The sequence below is a fragment of the Hemicordylus capensis genome, chromosome 2, assembly GCF_027244095.1.
Source record: "Hemicordylus capensis ecotype Gifberg chromosome 2, rHemCap1.1.pri, whole genome shotgun sequence".
NCBI lineage: Eukaryota > Metazoa > Chordata > Lepidosauria > Squamata > Cordylidae > Hemicordylus > Hemicordylus capensis.
In genome coordinates this window covers 162847273-162870344 of record NC_069658.1, presented here as the reverse complement: position 1 = coordinate 162870344, position 23072 = coordinate 162847273, and the positions used below count along the sequence as shown (strand labels likewise).

The 23072-nt window shown below is 42.9% G+C and overlaps 1 protein-coding gene across 9 annotated transcripts in view; it reads right to left on the bottom strand.

Annotated features, from left to right (window-relative positions):
- Positions 1-22769, bottom strand: part of LOC128345446 (dynamin-2-like) — a 283195-nt gene extending 260426 nt beyond the window's left edge. For 3 of the 9 annotated variants that reach the window (XR_008316477.1, XR_008316476.1, XM_053297378.1), the window contains exons 1-7: positions 22505-22768; positions 20716-20789; positions 17214-17363; positions 14544-14747; positions 13554-13652; positions 12296-12456; positions 10046-10188 (exon numbers count right to left, since the gene is read on the bottom strand). Coding sequence is in view for 6 of the 9 variants with exons in the window: in XM_053297378.1 (XP_053153353.1) it covers positions 10046-10188; positions 12296-12456; positions 13554-13652; positions 14544-14747; positions 17214-17363; positions 20716-20789; positions 22505-22650 (977 nt within the window). In the remaining 3 variants the exon portion in view is untranslated. Of the gene's footprint in view, positions 1-10045; positions 10189-12295; positions 12457-13553; positions 13653-14543; positions 14748-17213; positions 17364-20715; positions 20790-22504 lie in introns of all 9 variants that reach the window. The other 6 variants (XR_008316475.1, XM_053297377.1, XM_053297380.1 and 3 more) reach the window with 4 other exon arrangements.
- Positions 22770-23072: the final 303 nt, after the last annotated feature.

The window sequence follows — 23072 nt, the reverse complement described above, 5'->3', positions numbered from 1 at the left end:
TATAGGTACCCCATTCAGATTGCATATTTGTCTCTTTACATGCTAAAGCTTCAATTGGGGATAACCATAATGGAGCTTCGATTCCAACCATTTTTTATATTTTACCCACACTCTCATTAGACTCCTTCTTACATAACGATTAAGAAAATCTTTATGCACTTTACTTTTATTGTACCACAGATATGAATGCCATCCAAACCTTCTATCGAATCCTTCCAGATCAAGTATTCTGGGATTTCTTAATGTTATCCATTCTTTTAACCACGTCAAACAAACAGCATCAAAATACAACCGTAAATCAGGCAGGGTAAGACCACCTCTTTCTTTAGCATCTGTTAAATTTTTAAATTTAATTCTTGGTCTTTTCCCTTGCCAAACAAATTTGGTTATGTCCTTTTGCCATTGCTTGAAACAAGTTAAGGTGTTAATTATAGGAATAGTCTGAAAAAGAAACAACATTTTAGGTAAAACATTCATCTTCACAACTGAAATTCTTCCCATTCAAGATAAGTTCATTCTAGTCCATCTTTGCAAGTCAGTTTTTACTATATCCCATATTTTAATATAATTATTTGAAAACAACAAAGAGTTTTTGTTTGTCAACCAGATGCCCAAGTATTTAATTTTCTTCTCCACTTTCAGTTCACTTACTTCAAAAAAATCTATCATTAGATTTCTGGTCCATATTTTTTTGTCAACACCTTCGTTTTAGTCTTATTTCTATAAAACCCGGCCAACTGGCCAAATGGTTGTATTTTTTGCAAAAGTCTTCCGATCTTCTCTAATGGATTTTCTAGAAAAAACACCACATCATCCACAAAGGCTCTAAGTTTATACTCTTGTTTCCCAACTTTCGGGCCTTGTATTTGATCATCTTCTCAAATTTTTCTGCAAAGCACTTCCAGTACTAATATAAAAAGTAATGGGGAAAGTGGACAGCCTTGTCTAGTTCCTTTTTGTATTTTACAATTCTGTAATAGTTCCCCATTTATAATAATTTTAGCGTATTGCTCCAAATATATTGTCTTAATAGCCCTAATAAAATTATTACCAGCTCCCATTACATCCAGTAGCCTCCACATAAACTGCCAGGAGACATTGTCAAATGCTTTCTCTGCATCCAGAAAGATCATAGCTATCTGTTTATCATTGTGTTTTTCATAATACTCCAATACATTCAGAACTGTGCTCACATTATCTCTTAATTGCTGTTTTGGCAAAAAACCTGCTTGATCTTCATGAATAAAAAGTCTTAATACAACCTTCGTTCTCCTTGTCAAAATGGCAGCAAAAAGTTTATAATCATTATTTAAGAGTGAGATTGGCCTATAGTTCTTGACTTGCATTAAATCTTGATCCAGTTTTGGAATTACTGCAATATTGGCATACTTCCAAGACTTCCAGTACTAATATAATTCCTCTTTGCAAAATATCATTCATCATCCATTGCAAAGGCTGTAAAATTTGATCTTTAAAAGATTTGTAGTACGAAGCTGGTAACCCATCAGGCTTATTAGGCTGGTGCCTTATTAGCTTTGCTTTGATTTATTGCTTCTCTTATTTCCATTATTGATATTGGTGCATTCATAATTTCTATATGGTCCTTAGAAAGTTTTGGAATATTTTGTGTCTTTAGAAATTTGTTGATTTTTATATCTTCTACTTTATTTCCTGTATATAATTCAGAATAATATCTAAAAAATTCCCTTTTTATTTCCCTTTCATCATAGGAAAGCCCATTTTTTGTTGGTATCTTGGATATATACTTATTCTTTTTCTCACTTCTAATTTTCCAAACCAACAACTTGCCTGGTTTGTTTGCAAATTCAAATGACTTTTGCTTCGCATATTTTAAGTTCCGCTCAACTTCATTTAATAGTAACATAAACAGCTGCTGCTGAAGCACTTTAATGACTTGAGTAATCTTCTTTTTGTCCTTAGCCCATAGAAGTTCTCTTTCTTTTTTAGAAATCTCCATCAATAATCCCTCTTTTTTCAGTCCCCTTTGTTTTTTAAAGTATACATTTTGTTGTATAAAAAAACCTCTCATAACCGCTTTTCCTGCATCCCAAACTATCTTATTGTCCATTCCTTGGTTTAAATTCAGTTCAAAATAGTCCTTTAACTTCCTTTTGGCTTTCTCCACAACTTCCGCTTTTTTCAGCAAGTATTCATTCAGTCTCCAGCGAAAGGAAACAGTTCCCCTCTTCTTCCATGTAAAGCAAATTGCATTATGATCTGAAAAGGTTCTGGGCAAGATATCCATTCTTTTCAAACATGGTGTAATAGATTTAGATGTCCAGACCATATCTATCCTTGAATGAGATTTGTATCTTTCAGAGATATAAGTATACTCCTTTGCATTTGAGTTTTTGATTCTCCACAAGTCGTAGAGATCCATATGTTCTACTAAATCAAAAAAAGCTTTAGGTAGCTTGCCTTGCAGATTCCTTTCAGACGTATCAGATTTTCTATCCAAGGATGTAGAAACAACCCCATTAAAATCTCCCAGTAAAACTAAATTAGCATTCGATACCTCAGCCATCTTCTGTTCTAAATATTTATAAAATTCTACTTTTTTTTCATTGGGTGCATAAATTCCAATTATCACCGTTTTGATTCCGGAAACTACAATTTCCAAAGCTAGCACCCTACCTTCTTTATCTTTAAAAATAAACTTGGGTTCAAATTGTTGTTTCACATAAAGCACTACCACTCTTTTTTTCTTCTTGTCGGAGGAAACTAATTCTTGTCCCAAGGCCTTATTAATCAAATATTTTCTATCTTGTTTTCTAATATGTGTCTCTTGTAAGCATACAATGTCCAAGCTTTGTTTTTTAAGAAAATGAAAAACTTTTACCCTTTTGGTTTTGCTATTTAATCCATTTACATTCCATGAAGCTATTTTATAATCCATCTTGGCTAGTTAGAATTATGTGTTGAAGGCACTGGGTGCTCAGAAGTTAAAGTTTTTTTTGTATTTCCACCAAAATTCTTGTGCTTTGAGGAGCTCTGTGAATCTATTCCTTTTCCCCTTGTAAAAAAAATGAAGACCCCTTCAGGTACTTCCCATCTAAAACATATTCCATTGGCGTTTAAAGCATCTGTTAAAATTTTTTAATCCTTACGTTTCCTTAAAATCCTGGATGGTATTTCTTTCAGAACTTTTATCTGTTGAGCTTCAATGGTAAGGGCTTTGGCAAAATGTGCTTGCAGTATCTGCTCTGTAATTGATTTGTTGTTGAATTGAACCATGCAATCCCTAAATAATTTGTTTCTTGTGGCATATTCAGAATTCACACGGAAAACTGCATCTATCTGCTGTTCCATCTCTTCACTTGAAATTCCCAAAAGTAGTGCGATTTCCTCCCTAAGCACTTTTTTGATATCTTGACCAGTTTTTTCTGGATTCCTCTAAACCTCAGGAAACGCTCTTTTTGCCTCAGTTCCAACAAAGCCATCTGATCTAATAATTTCCCCCTATCATCTCTTACTGATCCCACATCTTGCTCCAGGCTTTCCACCCTTGTTTTAAATTCTTTGTTGTCATCTGCCAATTTTTTCCACTGTCTCCTCAATATTTGATGTTCTCTTATTAAGTGTTTGTATATCCTGACTTACTTGTTGGAGGGTGCCAGTATTAGCTTCTAGTAACTGTTTCATAGCAATTAGTGTCTCATTTAACTTTGAAGACATTTTTCCTTCACCCAGGCCTGGGTTTGGAACAGAAAGTCTCCTAGTTTGTGTTTGGGTCTGTGTTTGGCTCTGCTGCTTTGCCTTTTGCATTATTTACAACCCCTCCAGCAACACAGCTCTTACAGCAAGATTCAGCCTCCTTGTTGTCCAAGAAAGTAGAGGCCTGCAATTATTTTCCAAATAAACTCAGCTCCAGACCGCAACCTTTCTATCTTATCACTGCCAGTTTAATTTAAAAAAGAAAGAGAATAGCCCCCACACGGGTCTCTCAATGCCAGTCCCTAGCTTTCCCAACGTGGTTTCCCCAGAGTGGCAGGCTTGGTTCAAAAATGACATCACTGACACTGTTCAACAGCTTAAGCCTCATGTTAAAACAAAAAAAATGCAAAAAGCAAAAGCAGAGTTCCTCTTCACCTGGGGAAACTACTTCAAGGTCATCTAGCCCAACCCCCAAGAAAGCAACAGAAAAGAGAACACATACAAAACATTCAAAGGGGATTAAAGATTTTAAAGGCAAATCCAGAGAACAACACTGGAATAACACTCCTCAGGTCCAGATTTAGGGGACCCTGACACACTGAACTCCAGACCCATTCTCCCTGATAAGCATAAAAAGCCATTTACGCCATTAATCGACTTGGAAGGTGATCCTGAAGGGGAACCAGATGGGGGAGATGAGAGAAATCAGGACCAGGATATGGTACCTGACAAGGAAGAAGGGTCAGGCGGGGTGGGTGGGTGGGGAGATCAAGACTAAATAATGTTTCTCAACGTCTATTCGTATCTGAAGACTTTAACCTGCTAATGACCAGGGCCATAGCAACTATTGGCCTACAATCTAAGGTAGCGCCAGAGTCTACCCAAACAGCAAAGGTATTTCCCAAAGCGAAGTCTAGGGATATTTTGCTGCCAATGCCTGAATGCTTTACTGAGGCAATAAAACAAGAATGGCAGGAGCTTTGGAACAGGAGAACTGGTGCTTTGGAAGCAACAGACCTTTAACCAGAGCAAGCAAGCTAAGCAACAACCGTGACTCATAACCATGGCTGGGGGGCCGCCTGTCACAATTTCTCCACGTTTGGAAACATTCCATAATGGACAGGTGGGTTCTTACCATAATTCAACATGGCTACAAGACAGAATTGGAAGCCCCTCCTTCCTACAGGTTCCTCCCAACTCCAAGATCCCGCTCTATTTCCAAGCACTTAGAATTGCAAAAACAAATTTTACGTCTACAGGAAATAGGTGCAGTAGAACCAGTGCCACCAAACCAGGAGGGAAGGGGAATCTATTCCATCTTGTTTACCGTCTCCAAAAAGGATGGTTCCAGAAGAGCAGAACTAGATTTAAAATACTTGAACAGGTGGGTCAAGTGCGAAAAGTTCCGGATGGAATCTCTAAGATCAGTAGAGAGGAGAGCTGGTCTTGTGGTAGCAAGTATGACTTGTCCCCATAGCTAAGCAGGGTCTGCCCTGGTTGCATATGAATGGGAGACTTGATGTGTGAGCACTGGAAGATATTCCCCTCAGGGGATGAAGAGGCTCTAGGAAGAGCAAGAGGTTTCAAGTTCCCTCCCTGGCTTCTCCAAGATAGGGCTGAGAGAGATTCCTGCCTGCAGCCTTGGAGAAGCCGCTGCCAGTCTGTGAAGACAATACTGAGCTAGATAGACCAATGGTCTGACTCAGTATATGGCAGTTTCCTATGTTCCTATGTAGTAGCAGGGGCCCTACAACACCTGGATTTCTTCTCCTCTGTGGACCTGAAAGAGGCATACCTTCATATTCCAATATACCCCAGCAGCCGACACTTCCTCAGGTTCAAATATTCAGGAAAACACTACCAATACATGGCACTCCCGTTCAGCCTTTTGTCAACCCCCAGGGTCTTCACAAAGGTCTCAGCACCCCTAATGGGTCATCTCCGCCTCCAGGGGGTTTGGATCTTTGCTTATCTGGATGATATTTTGATCTGGTCATTGTCCAGGGAAGTAGCAGAAACTGATCTACAGAGCACACTACAAGCCTTACAGGAACATGGGTTCCTAGTGAACTTCAAGGAAAGCCAACTGTCTCCATCTCACAAGCTACAGCACCTGGGGGTGGTGATAGACACAGTCCAAGACCATTTATTCTTGCCACAGGACAGATATACCATGATCAATGTGGAGGCCAAAGAGGCACTGACCACTCCTTCAATACCACTGCTCTCATTGGCAAGACTCCTGGGACTGATGGTGGCAACATTGGAGGCATTCCCATGGGTGAGACTACACCTCAGGGAACTCCAGTGGTTTCTCCCTCCTTTTCAAAAGGCTATAGCCAACAAAAAGCGTGTGCAATTATCTCCCCAGGTGCATCACTCTCTCCAGTGGTGGCTATCACAGCAAAATCTTCTGAGAGGAAAGCAATTTTTGCACCCGCACAAAATTATAGTAACAACAAACGCCAGCAACAAGGGCTGGGGGGGCACATTGCCTTCGATACTCGGCACAAGGGAGGAGGACAGTAAGCGAACAGCAGCACGGTATAAACTGGCTGGAATGAAGGGCTATTTGCTTCGCTCTAAGTGTGTTTCATCAGGAACTGCAAGGGCATGGTCCAGAATACAATATGACAGCGAAGGCTCATGTAAACAGGGAAGGGGGCATATGGTCAAAAGCCCTGCATGTGGAAGCAGTTCTTCTAATGTCCTGGGCGGAACCATACCTTGTGTCACTAGCGGCACACCATGTGAGAGGAGACCTGAATCAACTGGCTGACTGGCTCAGCCGAGAGGACCCAATGCCAAGTGAATGGGCCTTGAACTGCAGAGTATTTCATAAGGTAGCCCAACAATGAGAGAGCCCAGTGTTGGATCTATTTGCTACTGTACAAAATGCTCAACTTCCAAGATTCATATCCAGGTTTCCATGTGAACAAGCGGAAGACACGGATGCCCTGTCAGCAGATTGGCCATAGGGCATTCTATACACATTCCCACCAACTCCACTGTTAGCCAGGGTGCTGAGGCATATCAGGATGTTACAAGCAGAAGTGGTACGGGTGGCTCCATTCTGGCCAAAGAGACCATGGTTCATGGAACTTCTACACCTGGCCATAGCAGAAGCATGGTTTCTTCCAGTCACACCACATCTACTCCTACAGGGGCCAGTTCAACAACAAGACCCAAGCTGGTTACAGCTTGCTGCTTGGAGACTGAGCGGAGATTGTTGAAACACCAAGGTTACTCAAACAGGGTGTCTGAAACCATCCTGTCATCCCGAAGGCCTTCCAGGAACCGGGTGTACCAGTGTACACGGAGAGCATTTTTAAGGTGGTCAGAACGCCAAAAAGTGTTCCGAGGAGAGGCTTTGATTCGATTCAATTCCTACAAGAAGGCCTTGATGTGGGGTTGAAACCTAATACGCTAAAAAGACAGATAGCATCGCTAGTAGGTCTAATCTTGGGTGTTTCTGCAAGAACTATGACTTCACATCCACACCTGAAACACATTCTCAGGGGAGCTACTCTCCTGTCTCCACCAACGGCACACCGTTTCCCCCTCTTGGAACTTGGGCACGGTATTGAAGGCTTTACAGTCTTCGCCCTTTGAACAGATTAAGTCCATCCCAATAAGGTGATTATCATTTAAGCTAGCATTTCTAGTAGCAATTATCTCGGCGAAACGCATTTCTGAGCTGCAAGCTTTATCTGTATATAGGTCATATTGCATATTCACGAAGAACTCTGTACGTCTCATACCTGATCCTTTTGTTTGCCCTAAGATTGCTTCTCCTTTCCATCAATCACAGCATGTTTTTCTTCCGTCATTCTGCCCACATCCAAATCATCAAAGGGGAAAACCATGGCACAAACTGGATGTTAGACAATGCCTTAAGACCTATATAAACCGGACAGCATCTTTTCGCATGACAGACGCCATTTTTGTATCCTTTCTACCAGCATCAATGGGAAAGCCAGAGTCTTCATCGACCATTGCAAGATGGATCAAAGCATGTATAACACTGGCATATGAGATACAGCATCTTCACCCACCTACGAAAATGATGACACATTCTACAAGGGCGGCGGCGACATCAGCCTCCTTCTACGTGAATGCACCATTACAGGACATTTGTAAGGCGGCTACGTGGAAGAATCCATCAACTTTCACAAGGCATTATAAAATTGACATGTATGCCTTCGGAAGAAGGGTGTTTCAGCAGGTGTTTCCCCAGGAGTAGACAAAAGAGCTCCCTCCCTAGGTGATGTACAAGCTATGGTATGTCCCACTGTGATGTCCTTGAACCCAGTAATTGGGAATGGAGCATTGGTTGACTTACCATGAAGGCTTCTTCTTGTTGCTGGAGTCAAGGACATCACGGCTCTCCTGGCTTAATGCGCCTCTCTACTCCTGGGGTATCACATCTTCGATTACTTATGGTCATGACATATTATTCACAATTGACTCAACGTTATGCGGCAAGAATCTTAACACACTACTTGGAGGAAAGTTACCATCAACCTCCTTGACTTATGAGATATAGTTTCTCTTCTGTTAGTTATATGTTTATAATCTCTATTTTGTTTATACGTTCTTGGTACACGTTGTTTACAGTCATACCTTTGAACTTTGAACTGAAAAAACAGGGGGCGGAGTCATCCCCCTCAGGCTCTAGAGGCTTCTGGTTTTTTCAAACTAGTTACAAAGTCCTGCCTAGGAGCACATAAGGGGGATAACCCATCGTGACGTCCTTGACTCCAGCAACAAGAAGCCTTCACGGTAAGTGACTCAATGCTCCAATATCACATGTATTATGTTTGCATAGTTTAGATAACTAACCCCATGCCCTCCGTAAATATATGAATTGTGAAGCAAAGCAATGTGCTCATTTCTATATAAAGTTACCTTAGTAACATGGATGCAATTTCCTCTCACAGTGGTTTAGTCAACAGAACAGCCCGTAGCTAGGTAAAATGCTTCCTACAAGCTGAAGTCAACCCAAATAGACAGCTTTTCCTTGTGCCCACCCCCACACTAGGAAAGTTCAACTGGGGAACTGGAAGCAGAAGCATGGAAGAGTCACATTGCTTTGAGCAACAAGTGCCAAAGATACTGGTCTTTGCTTTATGATCAAGAATAAAGACCAAGGACCCACTATTATTGCTGTCCGGACATAGCAGAGAAGGTTGCCGAAACGAGCTTTAAATATACCTTATGTAAAGCATATGCATAAGGGTACAGCATGATTTTATCAACTTCCAAGGGGTAGCTTTTAAAATACTCTGGAATATTGTGGTGAGGTCTGGGAGCACAGAGCACGGTAGCCTGCACAGAGCTCCAGGGTCTGGAGCACAGCGTGTGGCAGCCAGCCAGCACAGAGCATGGCAGTGATCATGGCACTCCCTGATAGTACTGACACTAACCCTAGGGACCTAACCCTAATCCTTATTCTGGTTTCTTGTCAGTTGATAGCCTTTGCCTGCATTTCTAAACAGTTCTCTACAACCAAAAGCTGGAATTGTGGTTTGTTTCTTTTAACAGGAAGATTCTAAAGATCTGGATTTGACATTACATCCCATACTTATGACCCCAACAACCAACAACGAAATATTTATATACCGCTTTTCAACAAAAGTTTCCAAAGCGGTTTATATAAAGAAATAACAAATAAATAAGATGGATATCTGTCCCCAAATGGCTCTCAATCTAAAAAGAAACATAAGATAGGCACCAGCAACAGTCACTGGGGATACTGTGCTGGGGGTGGATAGGGCCAACTACTCTCCCCCTGCTAAATAAAGAGAATCGCCACATTAAAAATGTGCCTCTTTGCCCAGTTAGCAGGGGCAAAGAACACAAAATCCCAATTATAATCCAAAGGTTGCAGGAGATGACTTTTCTTTTAAGAGAGAAGAGGCCTGCTGTCCTTCCTCTATTGTCTGACACCTCTGAAAAGGTTCCTTTCAAGTTCACACTCGTGTCCCACTCCTTAAAATCCACCTTTTCCATCAAACCACTGGTATAACTTCTTAGTACTCAACTGCAACTAACCCCAAGTATATTTAACTGCATCAGATCACACCCTTACTATCCCTTCTCTTGTTCCCTTCCCTCTGTTTTGTAGCATTTCAGCTACAAGCTTTTCAAGGACAGGGACCTATTTTTTTTTGCTCATGGAACTCTGTAAAACCCCATTCATATTAATGGTGCTGTAGAAGTAAAAAACAGAGGAGCCACTTCTGAATGCTTGCCATGACACCCGTGTCCTCCCTCCAAAGCAAACATTACATTTCATAACTCCTAAGAGAACACAAGCATGAGTTTCCCTGAAAGCATAGCGAGACAGAGTTCTCTGGGTTTGACCTACTGCAGCAAAGCTTTGGTTTTCCCCATAGGCTCATCAGGGCAGAAGTTCTTGTATTCCTCCACCTCTTTCTCTAGGGACAGCAGCTGGCTCTGGAGTTTGCTACGTAGTGATGGCAGAGTCTCTCGGATATGGTTTGTCAATTGCTATGGAGAAGAGAAAACCAGCAAGAAGAATCTTACATCAACATCACAAGCAGCAGTGTTGCTTACCAAGGACAAGCCAGATTCACAGTGAACATCTAAGGACCCCAACATTTGGGTCTCAAGCAGTGTGGAGAATCCCCTCACCTTGCCTTAGAAGGTTGAATTATTTATTTATTTATTTATTTATTTATTTATTTGATTTGATTTGTATACCAACCTTCCAAAATAGCTCAGGGAGGTTTCCAATTAAAACAAACCACTAAAACAGTAAAGAGCTAAAACAAATTAAAAAACATCATAACAATTAGCAATTTAAAAACATTTAAAAACAACAATTAAACAGTTACAGTGATTAAAAAAACCCCAAATTGGGTTATGAATTCTAAAATAGACCAAATATTTAAAAACCCCAAATTTAGGAAGCTGAAAAAGCTTGGGTGGAAAGATGGGTTTTCAGGTGTTTTTTGAAAATTGCCAGACGGGGAGGATCGTATCTCAGAAGGGAGCGTATTCCACATTCTCGGGGCAGTGACTGAGAAGGCCTGTCTCTGTGTAGCCACCAAATGGGTCGGCGGGAACTGGAGATGGACCTCCCCAGATGACCTCAATGGGCGGTGGGGCTCATAATGAAGAAGACGCTCTCTTAGATACCCAGGGCCTAAGCCGTTTAGGGCTTTGTAACTAGCACATTGTATTGTACATGAGCCCCTGGTGGCACAGTGGTAAAACTGCCGCCCTGTAACCAGAAGGTTACAAGTTCGATCCTGACCAGGGACTCAAGGTTGACTCAGCCTTCCATCCTTCCGAGGTCGGTAAAATGAGTACCCAGAATGTTGGGGGGCAATATGCTAAATCATTGTAAACCGCTTAGAGAGCTTCCAGCTATAGAGCAGTATATAAATGTAAGTGCTATTGCTAAGTGCTATTGCTATTTTGTCCGGAAATCTATTGGCACCCAGTGTAACTCCATCAGTAAAGGAGTAACATGGTCTCTCCGACATGACCCAGAGACCAACCTGGCTGCCGCGTTAAATAGAAATAGAAATAGGCTGTGGTATCAAGGTATTGTCCAGGGTATGTACCCAACACTTAAGAGAGGTCCTTCAGCATTCAGCACTTAAGGTCAAAGGTCTGTCACTGCCTTAACTCAAGCACCATACCCTTCTCGCTAGTATCAGTACATGTTGTACATCCCCACTGGAGGTCTTTGGTGCTTCTAACACAGCCCCTCCATATCTTCCAAAGCAAGTACGGGGGGGGGGGGGGTCTCTAACTTACAAATGGGTTGTGTTCCAAAGTTGGATGTACATGACTCGGAACGCATATAATTCCTGTGAGGGATTACTTGTTTGTACGTGAGGATTGGCATTCGTAAGCTGGGAACTTCATTAATTTAATAGGTTATGGAGCTTGGTTTGTAAGTATGGGCCGGGTGTTTGTAACTCAGGGAGTGCCTGTACTGGCTTAATAATCTACAACGGTATTCCTGTTCCAGAAAGATTTGTCCATCCTCAATAAGACAAATATGTTTAACAGCCCAAAGGCTCAGAACAAATCCAATGAAAAACCTGCATATGAGAAGAGATAAGCACTACTGAATACTTTCTCCATGTAAGCAATAGGTCAGGTGCGGAGTCAAGTATGCCTGAAGGGGAAAGAAGAACACTCCTACCCCTGCTTTCCCCACTTTTGTAATGTTTGACTCAGCTCTAAATTGGGGCACAAAAGGATTGTTTTATCCAAACTAAGATGGGCAAAATTTTTGCTTTGAGCTATGAGAACATGAGACAATATTATAAACAATCTAATGTAACCATTCTGAATCTCTTGGTGCATATTCAGTTCTTCTGCATTTTGCATGTTTAGTTGTTTATGATCTTGTAATGAGCTTATTTGAAATACTATATACAACCCCACTGTTCTTGTTTGAGTCTGCCGAGTGGCTTAATAAACAGATCGTTTGATGTGAGGGGTGAAAGCCACTTTCTCTCATGATGCAGTACCACCACAATGTGTGTTTGGGGTGAGGCCTCCTATTGCTGTGATATGATATACAGTCAAAGGCAAGCCAATTAAAAAGAGTCAGGTTGTCTCTGGAACAGCATACCTGGTTGAGGACCTTCTGCAAGTGGGGCGTTCCCATGCGGTCCGCCACGTGTCTGTAAGCAGGATGGGAAAGGAAGAACTTGCGCTCAGCTGCCAGCGTGGCTTGGATGTCTTTCTTACCATCAATATCCTTCTGGCTCCGGTTCACAACTCCAATGTAGCCTACGAATGGACAGCTCCAAATGTTAGTTTAGTTTCTGCCTTGTACTTTTGCACTAGGCCTATAGGAAATTCTGAAAACAGGGTAAGGTCATAAGCAGCAACTGCAGAACGCAACCCTAACAGCCCACATTTACAATGGGAAGATTCTATTGCTCCTGCTCTACTTGGAAATACATGAAAACATATGGGGAGGGGGGGTAGCCCTTTCGAAAGACAGAGGATGGGATTTCTTCATACAACAGACTTTCTTCCCTTCAGTCTTGGCCTCACCCTGATGCCTCAACTTTTCTTCCTTAGTTCATGAAAGTACTGGAATTCAGCAGTACTAAGAGGCAAAATGACACTACCCAAATAAAAACATGAGAATGTGCCTATTTTGCATAGTTTATTAAAAATGCAGAATTATGATTTTGAGCAGGATGGCAGGCATGTTAATTGAAAGGGAAATCAAAGATCCCACAGATGCCAGGAGTTTTGTCTGCCGGTAGGATGAATCATCTCCAAATCTAGTTCCATATTTAGAACTAGTTTCTCAAGTCCAAGCTGAAGCCATAGCCCAAGTTAAACACAATTCACATTAAGCAGTAGTTCATCAAGTGCTACAAGCAGATCACAACCTTGGCGTCCAAAGCCTGCTAAGCAAACGGCTCTCAATGCAAGACTCAACTAGGAACATTCTTCTACAAATGACCCTGCAAATTGGTCATTTCCAAATATGTTTTCTAAACTATGGCTCCAACTATAGCTTCGTACCAAAGATAAAAGGTTTGACAGCGTCATATCAAACATATTGTGCAAAATTTGTTCAGGGATGATAAAGAGGTAGCAAAACAGCAGGGAGCAGATTTCTTCAAAACTGGCTACTTACACTTGCTCCAACACCACTGGACACAAACCAATAAAGAGTGTATTAAAATACTTGGTGTACAAAAGGTAGGAGCCATATAATTAATCCAAGTACTTCTTTAATTCAAGGGAGATATTCCTATTATGAAATATCTTCTCCTTTTATCCAAGATGATAAATTTGACCCATGCCGCAAGGTTCAGTTCACTCAATGGAACAGTCTTCTACTATTAGTTTGAATTGATTTCTACCTCGCCGCAGAGGTAATAGTTGGTTTGCCAAGATCTCTCTGGCATCAGTGCCTTTATCCATCAAATCCAGCTTGGTAACTACCCCAATTGTCCGTAGGCCTGAAAAAGAAACAAAACTGCTGGTCAACAGGAAGTGCAGATACTTAGGTGAGCCATTAAATGAGGTCTCAGAAGTGATTTCAAACCATGATATGCTTTTTCCTCAACAAAACCCCTGCTAACTGGGCAAAGAGGCACCTTTTAATGTGATGATTCTCTTTATTTAGCAGGGGGAGAGTAACTGGCCCTATCCACCCCCAGCACAGTACCTCCAGTGACTGTTGCTAGTGTCTATCTTATGTTTCTTTTAAGATTGTGAGCCCTTTGGGGACAGGGATCCATCTTATTTATTTATTATTTCTCTGTGTAAACCGCCCTGAGCCATTTTCGGAAGGGTGGTATAGAAACTGAATAAATAATAATAATAAATCATAAAACTGTAATAGCACGGATGTGAGATACATACATCACCTGGTACACTGACAAGCACAATACAATAAAGGATGATATGTTTAGCTGAACTAGTGCCCACAGTTTAAGGCTTGTCAGAGTGGTGAAGCAAGTGTTCTCAGTTTTGTAAAACCTTTTTATCTCTTATACTATTCCATGATGCAGCACAGAATTAAAATTACTACCACTGAGAGAATTTCTGTGTTTTGTTCTGGTAGTTTCAGTTGTCCTAACTTAAGGCTTCTATTACTGGATGTTACCATTCAGCTGTCAGTACCCACTAGAAAATGGCCTTTAAAGGCTGGATCTTTACGAGTCAGCTTCTGATACATAACAGCAGAGGAGCATCTTGACAGGCTTATTCCACTTGGATGAAGTCAAGGCTTCCTATTGTCGGGAGCAGCTCAGAATGATATTTCAATGTCCCATCCTACTCTCCTGTGGGACCATTCGCATGTAGCAGTAGAGTAAGTGGAAGGAAAAGACAGAGTATTGCTCTACCTTGTGGGTCAACTTCTTTGGCCAGTTTGAGAGCATCTGAGTTAGCCAGATCCGTATTGGCTGGTGTCACAACAAGAATCAAGCTACTCTCTTTACTGATGAATTGCAAAATAGTCTCTTTGATCTGGTACTCAATGTCATGGGGTTGGTCACCCACTGGCACCTTAGTGATACCCGGAAGGTCAATCAGAGTCAGATTCAGCACTGCAAAGAAAGTGAGCAAAACAAGTAAGACTCTACCTCTGAGGTGGTCACCTAACTTCACCTCAAAATTGCCCTTCAGAGACTTTTACAAAGTCTTTCCACACATTTATTTTATTTATTTATCATATTTCTATACTGCCTGATATGTACATCTCTAGGGGGTGTACAAAATTTAAGATATTAAAAAATCGGCACAGATTAAAATACATGAAACACAATTAAAATATAAAACAGTTATTAAAACAAATTAAAATTATTAAAATTAATTCTAATTAAAAGTTTGCGGGAACAGGAGAGTCTTGAAGGTCTTCCTAAAAAACAAACAGAGAAGGAGATGTTCTTATTTCAGCAGGGAGCATATTCCAAAGCCCTGAGGCAGCCAGAGAAAGCCTGGTCCTGAGTCGCCACCAGACAAGCTGGTGGCAACTGTAACCAGACCTCTCCAGAAGATCGTAACAGGCAGCAGGGTTCATAACAGAGGAGGTGGTCTCTTAAAAAGCCTGGACCCAAGCGATTAGGCCTTTATAGGTAATAACCGGTACTTTCTATTTCACCTGGAAACATACTGGCAGCCAGTGCAGTTCTTTCAAAACTGGTGTTATATGGACCCTTCGTGTTGTCCCAAAGACCAATCTGGCTGTCACATTCTGTACCAATTGTAGTTTCCAGACGACATACAAAGGCAGCCCCATGCAGAGCACATTAAAGAGGTCAAGTCGGGAAGTTACCAGCATATGTACCACTGTCATTTACCAGATCATTTACCTCTAGAAATGGACGTAGCTAAAGTATCAGCTGAAGCCGATAAAAAGCACTCCTGGCCACTGCTTCAACCTGAAAAACCAGGGAGAGCTTAGTGTCCAGGAGCACTCCCAAACTACATACATGGTCTTTGATGGGGAATGTAACACCATCCAGAACAGGCAGATCTAAACCACCTCTCGGGTCCCGACCCCCAAAGTCAGTACCTCCATCTTATTTGGATTCAACTTCAGTTTGTTATCCCTTATCCAGCCCATTACCACCTCCAAGCAGGCATTTACGGAAGATATGCTATTTCATGATGAGGTCAACATGGAGTAGTAGATCTGAGTGTCATCACCCAGGCAGTCCAGAAGGATACCATGGTCAATGGTATCAAAAGCCACAGAGAGATCCAAAAGGATCAGCAAAGTCATACTCCCTCTATTGACAGCCAGTTGCAGGTCATCTATCAGGCTGAACAAGGCAGTCTCAAACCCATAGCCCACATGAAAGCCAGTTTGAAATGGATCTAGATAATCTGCATCATCCAAAACTGCCTGGAGCTGAGAGGCCACCATCCACTCAATCAACTTGCCCAACCGTGAAAGGTTAGAAACAGGTCTGTAATTAGCTAACTCCGAGGGACCCAGTGCAGCTTTCTTCAAAAGTGGTCTAATAATAGCCTCCTTAAAACAAGAAGCATCCTGCCCTCCCTCAGAAAAGCATTTATAATATTTACCAGACCCTCTCTGATAATATGATTATCAGATGAGATAAGCCAAGTTGGGCAAGGGTCACACATGAAGGGAGGGGAGCCTTCAAGCCATTAAAGAGAAATCCACCCATGTGCTTGTTAATTATTAATTTATTATTATTATTATTATTATTATTAAAAATATTTATACCCAGCCCCTCCAGTGCAATACCGCTCAGGGCGGCTTACAACAATAACAAAGACACAGATACAAATAATAAAATTAAATTTAAAACAAAATAAAGTCAGATTAAAAACAATTATTAGGTTCAAATTAAAACTGAAAATTATAAAAAGCTAAAGAAGCTAAAGAGCCTACCAGATAAAATAATATTAAAAGCCTCCTTAAAAAGGTGTGTTTTAAGATGTTTTTTAAACACACTGAGGGAGGGAGCATGGCAAAGCTCTTCAGGGAGGGTGTTCCAAAGCCGAGGGGCCACAACCGAAAAGGCCCTGTCTCTAGTCCCTGCCAGCCAATTCTCTGTTAGTGGCGAGGACTCTTACCATTGGTAAGAGTGTAATACAGGAGTACAGAAACATCAGAACGAACAAGATTTTCAATGAGTCTCATTAGAAAATCCAGTCAAAATCTAGTTTCACAGAAAACCAAAAGCTCTCTCAACTTCTAACAAGGTATTCACGAAGCCAAAGCAATCACCATGGAATAAAAGAAGTGTGCTATCTGGGAATAAAGCGCGTGCACATTTTCTTCATGATAGCAAACAACGATATTCATATTTTCTTTTGAACCAAGATACTATCACCTAGTGCCATTACATCTTTCCTGAACTTAACTATTTCAATTTTTGCTATCAATAAATAGTGCATAAGGTTATAATGGGTTCTTAAGAAACTTGATATTTCCACCTCAATGCATTTCAAAAGATCGTCAGTCCTCAAATGTGTGTGTTGTTCCAGCAATACCTACATTTAGGAGGCCTGACTGCAGTACAAAAGCAAACACCTACCATGTGGTGAGTACACCCGAAGGTTAATGGGAACGGACGAGATGCCTTTATTTGTTCCCGTGAGCCTCTCTGTCTCTGCTTCAATCTCCTGTCGAACTTCATCATAATCGGTAAACCTCTTGGACTTGCAATGCAAAAATTCTGCATATTCTGCAGGTGAGAAGAAGTGTTCTATCAATCAGGGTAAGATGCAGACCTCTGGGAAGCTTGTTCTCAGTCTTGTCCCTAACCGCTTACGAAGGTATCACTGGTCACCACCTAGAGTCAATGTATGGGAAAGGAACCGTGGCAAGGCTTCTCTTTCTCTCCCCCCGCCCTGCCCCCCATCACATATCTGTGGGCAGTAGGGATGTGCATGAACCTATTCGGAGGCCATTTTACGGGCCTCCGAACAGGTTTGAAAACTGGCTAGTTCGAACATTCAGCAGTGGGGGTGGGGGTGTCAGACTTGAAGGCAAGGATCAAGAGGACAGGTGGTAGGCTGCACCATTCCAAGCAACTTGTCCACATCCTCAGGAGTCACAAACTGAAACTGATCCAGGATCATCACATGAGCTGCTGGACACCTCGGCATCACACTCTGTAACAATTGTAGAGTTTGAATCAAGTCAGCCCAAATAAGAGAGATTTTGTCCATAAAAAACTCATTTAAAACGTCACAGTGAGTAATTGTTGGTTCTAAGTACTGATTCAAGGGGGAAGGGGCACACATTAGCCCCTTCACGGCCCTGAACAACTCTGCTGGAAGTGAACATGCGGACGCGATACGGGAGGAAAAGAATCGCTTCTTTGCCGCGCGTATCGCCTGAGCATAAATCTTCAAATGCACTCTATGTAATAATCTGTTGGATTCGAGTTGAGTCTTTCTCCACTTGCACTCTAGTCATCTAACATGCTGCTTCAGCCTTCGTAATTCTTTCATACACCAAGGGGTCAACTTGGGAAAAATCTGTCCAGTCCTAAAACTGAGGTGAGCATGATAAAGCACTTGGTACAGTTAGAAATGTTGTGAACACAGCCTCAAAGCAAGTCACACCCTCCAAAATTATTTGCTGTGTGTGTATGTAGTATCTCTTTTTGAAAAACACTCTCTCCCACCCCACCCCCACCATGCATATTCAAACAGTGGCAGCTTCAACAGTGCCTCGAAGTTCCAAGAATGTTCCCAGCAGCCTGCTGGGGCTGCTTGCCATTTAAAGAAGAAGAACCACCTAGAATAAGACAGGAAATGACATTGGTCATTTCCTGCGCTCATTTTAGACTAAAAAAAGATAGTGACCACCACCAGGAACAGTATTCTCACTTCAAATTCTGCAGAAGCCACTCTTGCCCACTAGGGATGTGCACGGAAATGGGCAGGGGTGGATCGAAGGGGTGATGGGTCGGACTTTGAGGGGGGGAGAGGGTGCATTTACCCCTCCCCCCGCCAGCACTCAGTTTCTGTAAAGTCTTTCGGGGCAGCAGCATACCTCCGTTACACCTTCTCCTCTTTGGCTGGAAGTATCAGGCACATGCTCACACACATCAGACAGGCTCACATGCCATTGCGACGTGTGCCCGGTACCGAGGTGTTCAGCACCTCCTCTTATGTGATGATCTTGGATCAGTTTCAGTTCATGACTCCTGAGGATGTGGACAAGTTGCTTGGAATGGTGTGGCCTACCACCTGTCCTCTTGATCCTTGCCCGACATGGCTCATACTATCTAGCAGGGAGGCTGTTGTAGAGTAGTGGTGTGCACGGTCCGCGGAGGCGCGGTCCAATGCCGGGGTGTGTGTGTGTTGCTTTAAGGATGGGGGGGTTATTTACCCCTCCCACTGCTTTCCCCCCTCCGGCGCCCCATTTTTAAGCGAAATCTTCGGGGCGGCAGCATTCCTCCCTGCCCCCTTGTTGTTCCTCAAATCCGGAAGTAATACGGGCACATGCACCCGCTTGCCGCCGCCACCACATACACCGCTGATGTCTCACAGTGACATGCACATGTCACAGTGACGTGCATGACACATGCGGCGGAGGGCACATGCACCCGTATTACTTCCAGATTTGAGGAACAACAAGGGGGCAGGGGCAGCAGGGAGGAACGCTGCCACCTCGAAGATTTTGCTAAAAACTGGGGCGCCGGAGGGAGAAAAGTTTTGGGAGGTATAGAAAAACAAACAAACTAACTATAAGTTATACAGTGTTCATCTTGTATGGTATTGTTCACCATTTCATCAATCTGCTGATATTTTGGTGCCATGGTGGGGCAAGAGTGAGTCATCTTCTGGACATTAGTCAATGGATGTCCTCAGCTAACTGAGGATCACATAGTGCACACATAATAATGCTACTGAGCTAGAACTGGCTACGTAACAATGACACAAAGTCAAACGAGGGCAATGCTTTCTGATCAGCAAAATCCTCAGTGCCTTTTGGCATGTTGCTTTTTGCTTTATCCTATTAAGAACTTTGTCCTGAAACACATTAGGATTGCTAAACAATAAATTATTATTAAATTGGTTCTTGCATCTAGGGAATTCTTGTTTTTATTTACTTTACTTATAAAGTCCCAAGCACCTTGTACTCTAAATGCCTCCGAGACCATCTTCTTCTTGAAAACATCAGAACCATAAAGATCAACAGACGGTGGATTCTACCAGCCTCCTGCCAAGTCTAAATAGCAAAAGCCACAAAAAGCTACATTCTCTGGGTCTTCTACAGTGCACTCAGTAGTCCAACAAAGGTCCATCCAGAATTCTTTCCAGAACAGTTGTAAGGATTTCTACTTGGGCCTGGCATTCAACCACCAGGATTAAGCAGCTGTGGGATTACTAACTGGGCATTTGGTTTTATTTTAACTGTTACCAAACCTGAGCCCTTTGGGAATGGGTGGGATCGAAACTGAATCCAAATGCAAGGCAACAAGCCAATCTTTGAAATTCAATGACCCAAGAAACAGGTTTTTTAAAAAATGAAGATCAGGTTATGAGCTATAATCTGTGTCATATCAGGGATTATGAGCAGAACACTTCTCAGTTGCAAGGGAGCAACAGAAGGAGAAGGGCATGACTTTATCTCCTGCTGCTGAGCTTGCCAGAAGCTTCTGGTTGATCATTGTGGGAAACAGGATGCTGGACTAGATGGGCCTTGGCCTGATCCAATAGCGTTCTTCTTATGATCTTATGTTCACTTTCCAACATAATATTCTACACAGCCTAAGTTAAATTAAAATCTGTGTACATACTTTATTCTACTTCTGCAAGATTGCAATTTAAACAAATAATATCTATGCACAACAAATCAATTTGACAAAGACACTGACTTCTTGATTTTGAAATAGTATAGAAACCCTTGGTGTCACACAAGGCACAGAAACAATTTGTTACCTAAAGGAAAAGAGAGATTTACCTAGAAGACAAGGAGACTACTACATTCTAGGATGGTCGAAGTCCAAGCAGAAATTGTACACAAGCACACTGGCATCTAGACAAGGACTCTTCAAGCACAATGAAAATACCACAGACCTGTTTCTGAGAAGATAAGCTGAAGAATGAGAGGTCGTCTAGTGACAATTCCAGAACCACGAGGCAGGAAATCTCTGCAGGAAATTTTTATAAAATAATGTTACTTCAGTGGCTTAAACGGATATTACAGTCTTGAGGACCATATGCAACAGAACATGTGCAGTCCTCCTGTGTTCTAGATATACTGAGACTAGATAGACAGCACACATGCTCTAGAACATCAGATGTACAGAATTTGACAACATATTAATGATCAAATTGGCACAACTTCCAAGAGCATGGGAAGTGGGGGAAATGGGTTTTCAGGAAATTGACTTATTGGAATGATAACCCAAAAACTGGTTCAGAGAGTTTTTTTCAGTGAACTAGAACTGAACCCAAAGCTAAAGTCTCTTTACCATCCTGAGCCTGAACCAACCCCTAAACAAGAAAGTGGTAACATTTACAACCAGTTGAATAGCAGGCCCTCAGGAGTTTCTTTGGAGGACAGGATGTTTTCCACAACCGGCTTTTAGTTTGCATCTCTTCAGCAGTGTTCCCTCTAAAGCATGCGCACACTCACAAGTATTTTGTGCCCGTTCAGTTAATTTTAGATCCCATTCAGGTTGAATCAGGAAGGCCCCATTTTGAACCCACATGCACACATACTGTCTTGATACTGCTGCTCAGATCAAAATTCATTCTGCACACAGATGGGGAAAAATTAGAAAGAACACTGCTCCTCAGGAACAGAGACGTGCATTCACATATCGGCCCAATTTATCCCTTGGTCAGGGAGCACTTCACACACAATTTGGATTTTCATTGCACATTAAGAGTGCAACCTGATCTATATCCAGGATTTTAAAAAATCCACTTTTTGCACCAGTTTCTTGGAGCAACTTTGAATCGAATTTGCAGTTTAATCCTTGCAGAAAACCCACGATAAAGCCTGCTGTCTGGCAAAACTGTGAGTAGGTTTGATTCAATTTAAAAGTATTAGACAAGAGAAGAGAACAGCTTAATCCGTTTTTACACCCTTCACTGCAATTCCAGAGAGGAGGAGGGGGATGGTAGGTACAGCTTCTCCCACACCAGCAACAGGTTCTGCAGCTGCACACACATTTTGCTCTGGTATGGAGTGCATGTGACAGAGTCTGTTCTCTTAGTTTTCCACACCTGGCGTTTAGTTCCCTTCTCCTCCGGAATGCAGGATGTGCCTTCACATATTGGGCAGATTTATCCCAAAGTCCCTGCGAGCTATCAGGGAGGACTTCACATACGGTTCGGGTTTTTCACTGCTCCTTAAGAGTGCAACCCGATTTCTATCGGGTAAAAAAACCCACAACCCTCTTTTTGCATGGTTTTTTTTGGGGGGGGGGTGGACAGCGTTGAGTAAAGCCTGCTGTGTGTGGAGAACTCCGAGGTGGGCTTTAACACCAGCAACAAGACGTGCGGGTGTGGAGGGATCCATCAGAAATACAAGCATCTCCTCAAATGCAAGTTACTGTATTAGTCCACAAGCACCGAGCGCCGACCGTACAAGCACTTGCTTAAGGCGGCCAAGAAAGAATGACGGAGGCCCCTGACCCACCGGATGCCGCCTCGCCTGCTTCAAACACCGCCGTGCATTTTGTTCTGGAGGCGGCGGCGACGCCGCGTAAACGCCTCCTCACATGTCCCTCCAACCCGTCCAGAGAGGGCTGGGCGAAGGCAGGGGCGGGGAGGCGGGTCAAGAGGTCTCCCGGACCAGTCAGAGCAGCCGCCGCCGGCTCCGCGTTCTCCGAGCGACGGACTCGGACCGACTCACCGGCCGACCAAGTTCTCGAGGACGGAGCTCTTGCCCGCGCTCTGGGCGCCCACCACGGCGATCTGCGGCAGATCGAGGGGGTAGCTCTGGCCGAGGGCGCCCAGGGCGTCCTGCAGTGCGTTCACGAGGGCAATGAGCTCCTCCATCCCCCGGTTGCCCAGGGCGACACCTAGTCCGCTTCCTCTCGCAGCCCCCGGCAACCACCACCAAACCTTGCCCTCCTCCGATTTCCCGCTCGGATTCGACTCCGCAGCGCGACTCCCCGCCTTACTTCTGCTAATCGCCCTGCCTATTGCTCGCTGAAGCGGTCACTTCTCGATCAAGACCAATAGGAAAGCGAACCCGATCCCAATGGACAAGAGTGCCATTAGGGCGTGTGTTTTAAGCGGCCTCGCCCATTTGTCGGTCGGCATTCTAATTGGGCAGTCTGCCCTGTCATTCGATGTCCCCTTTGCTCTTCAGCCAGCCAATGCTGGCCTTAGCAGAACTGTCAACTATCTACTTTCCACGCCCCCTAGCTGGGGAGTGCTCCTTAACTGGCGAGACTTCCCCACGACTGACCCCGCCC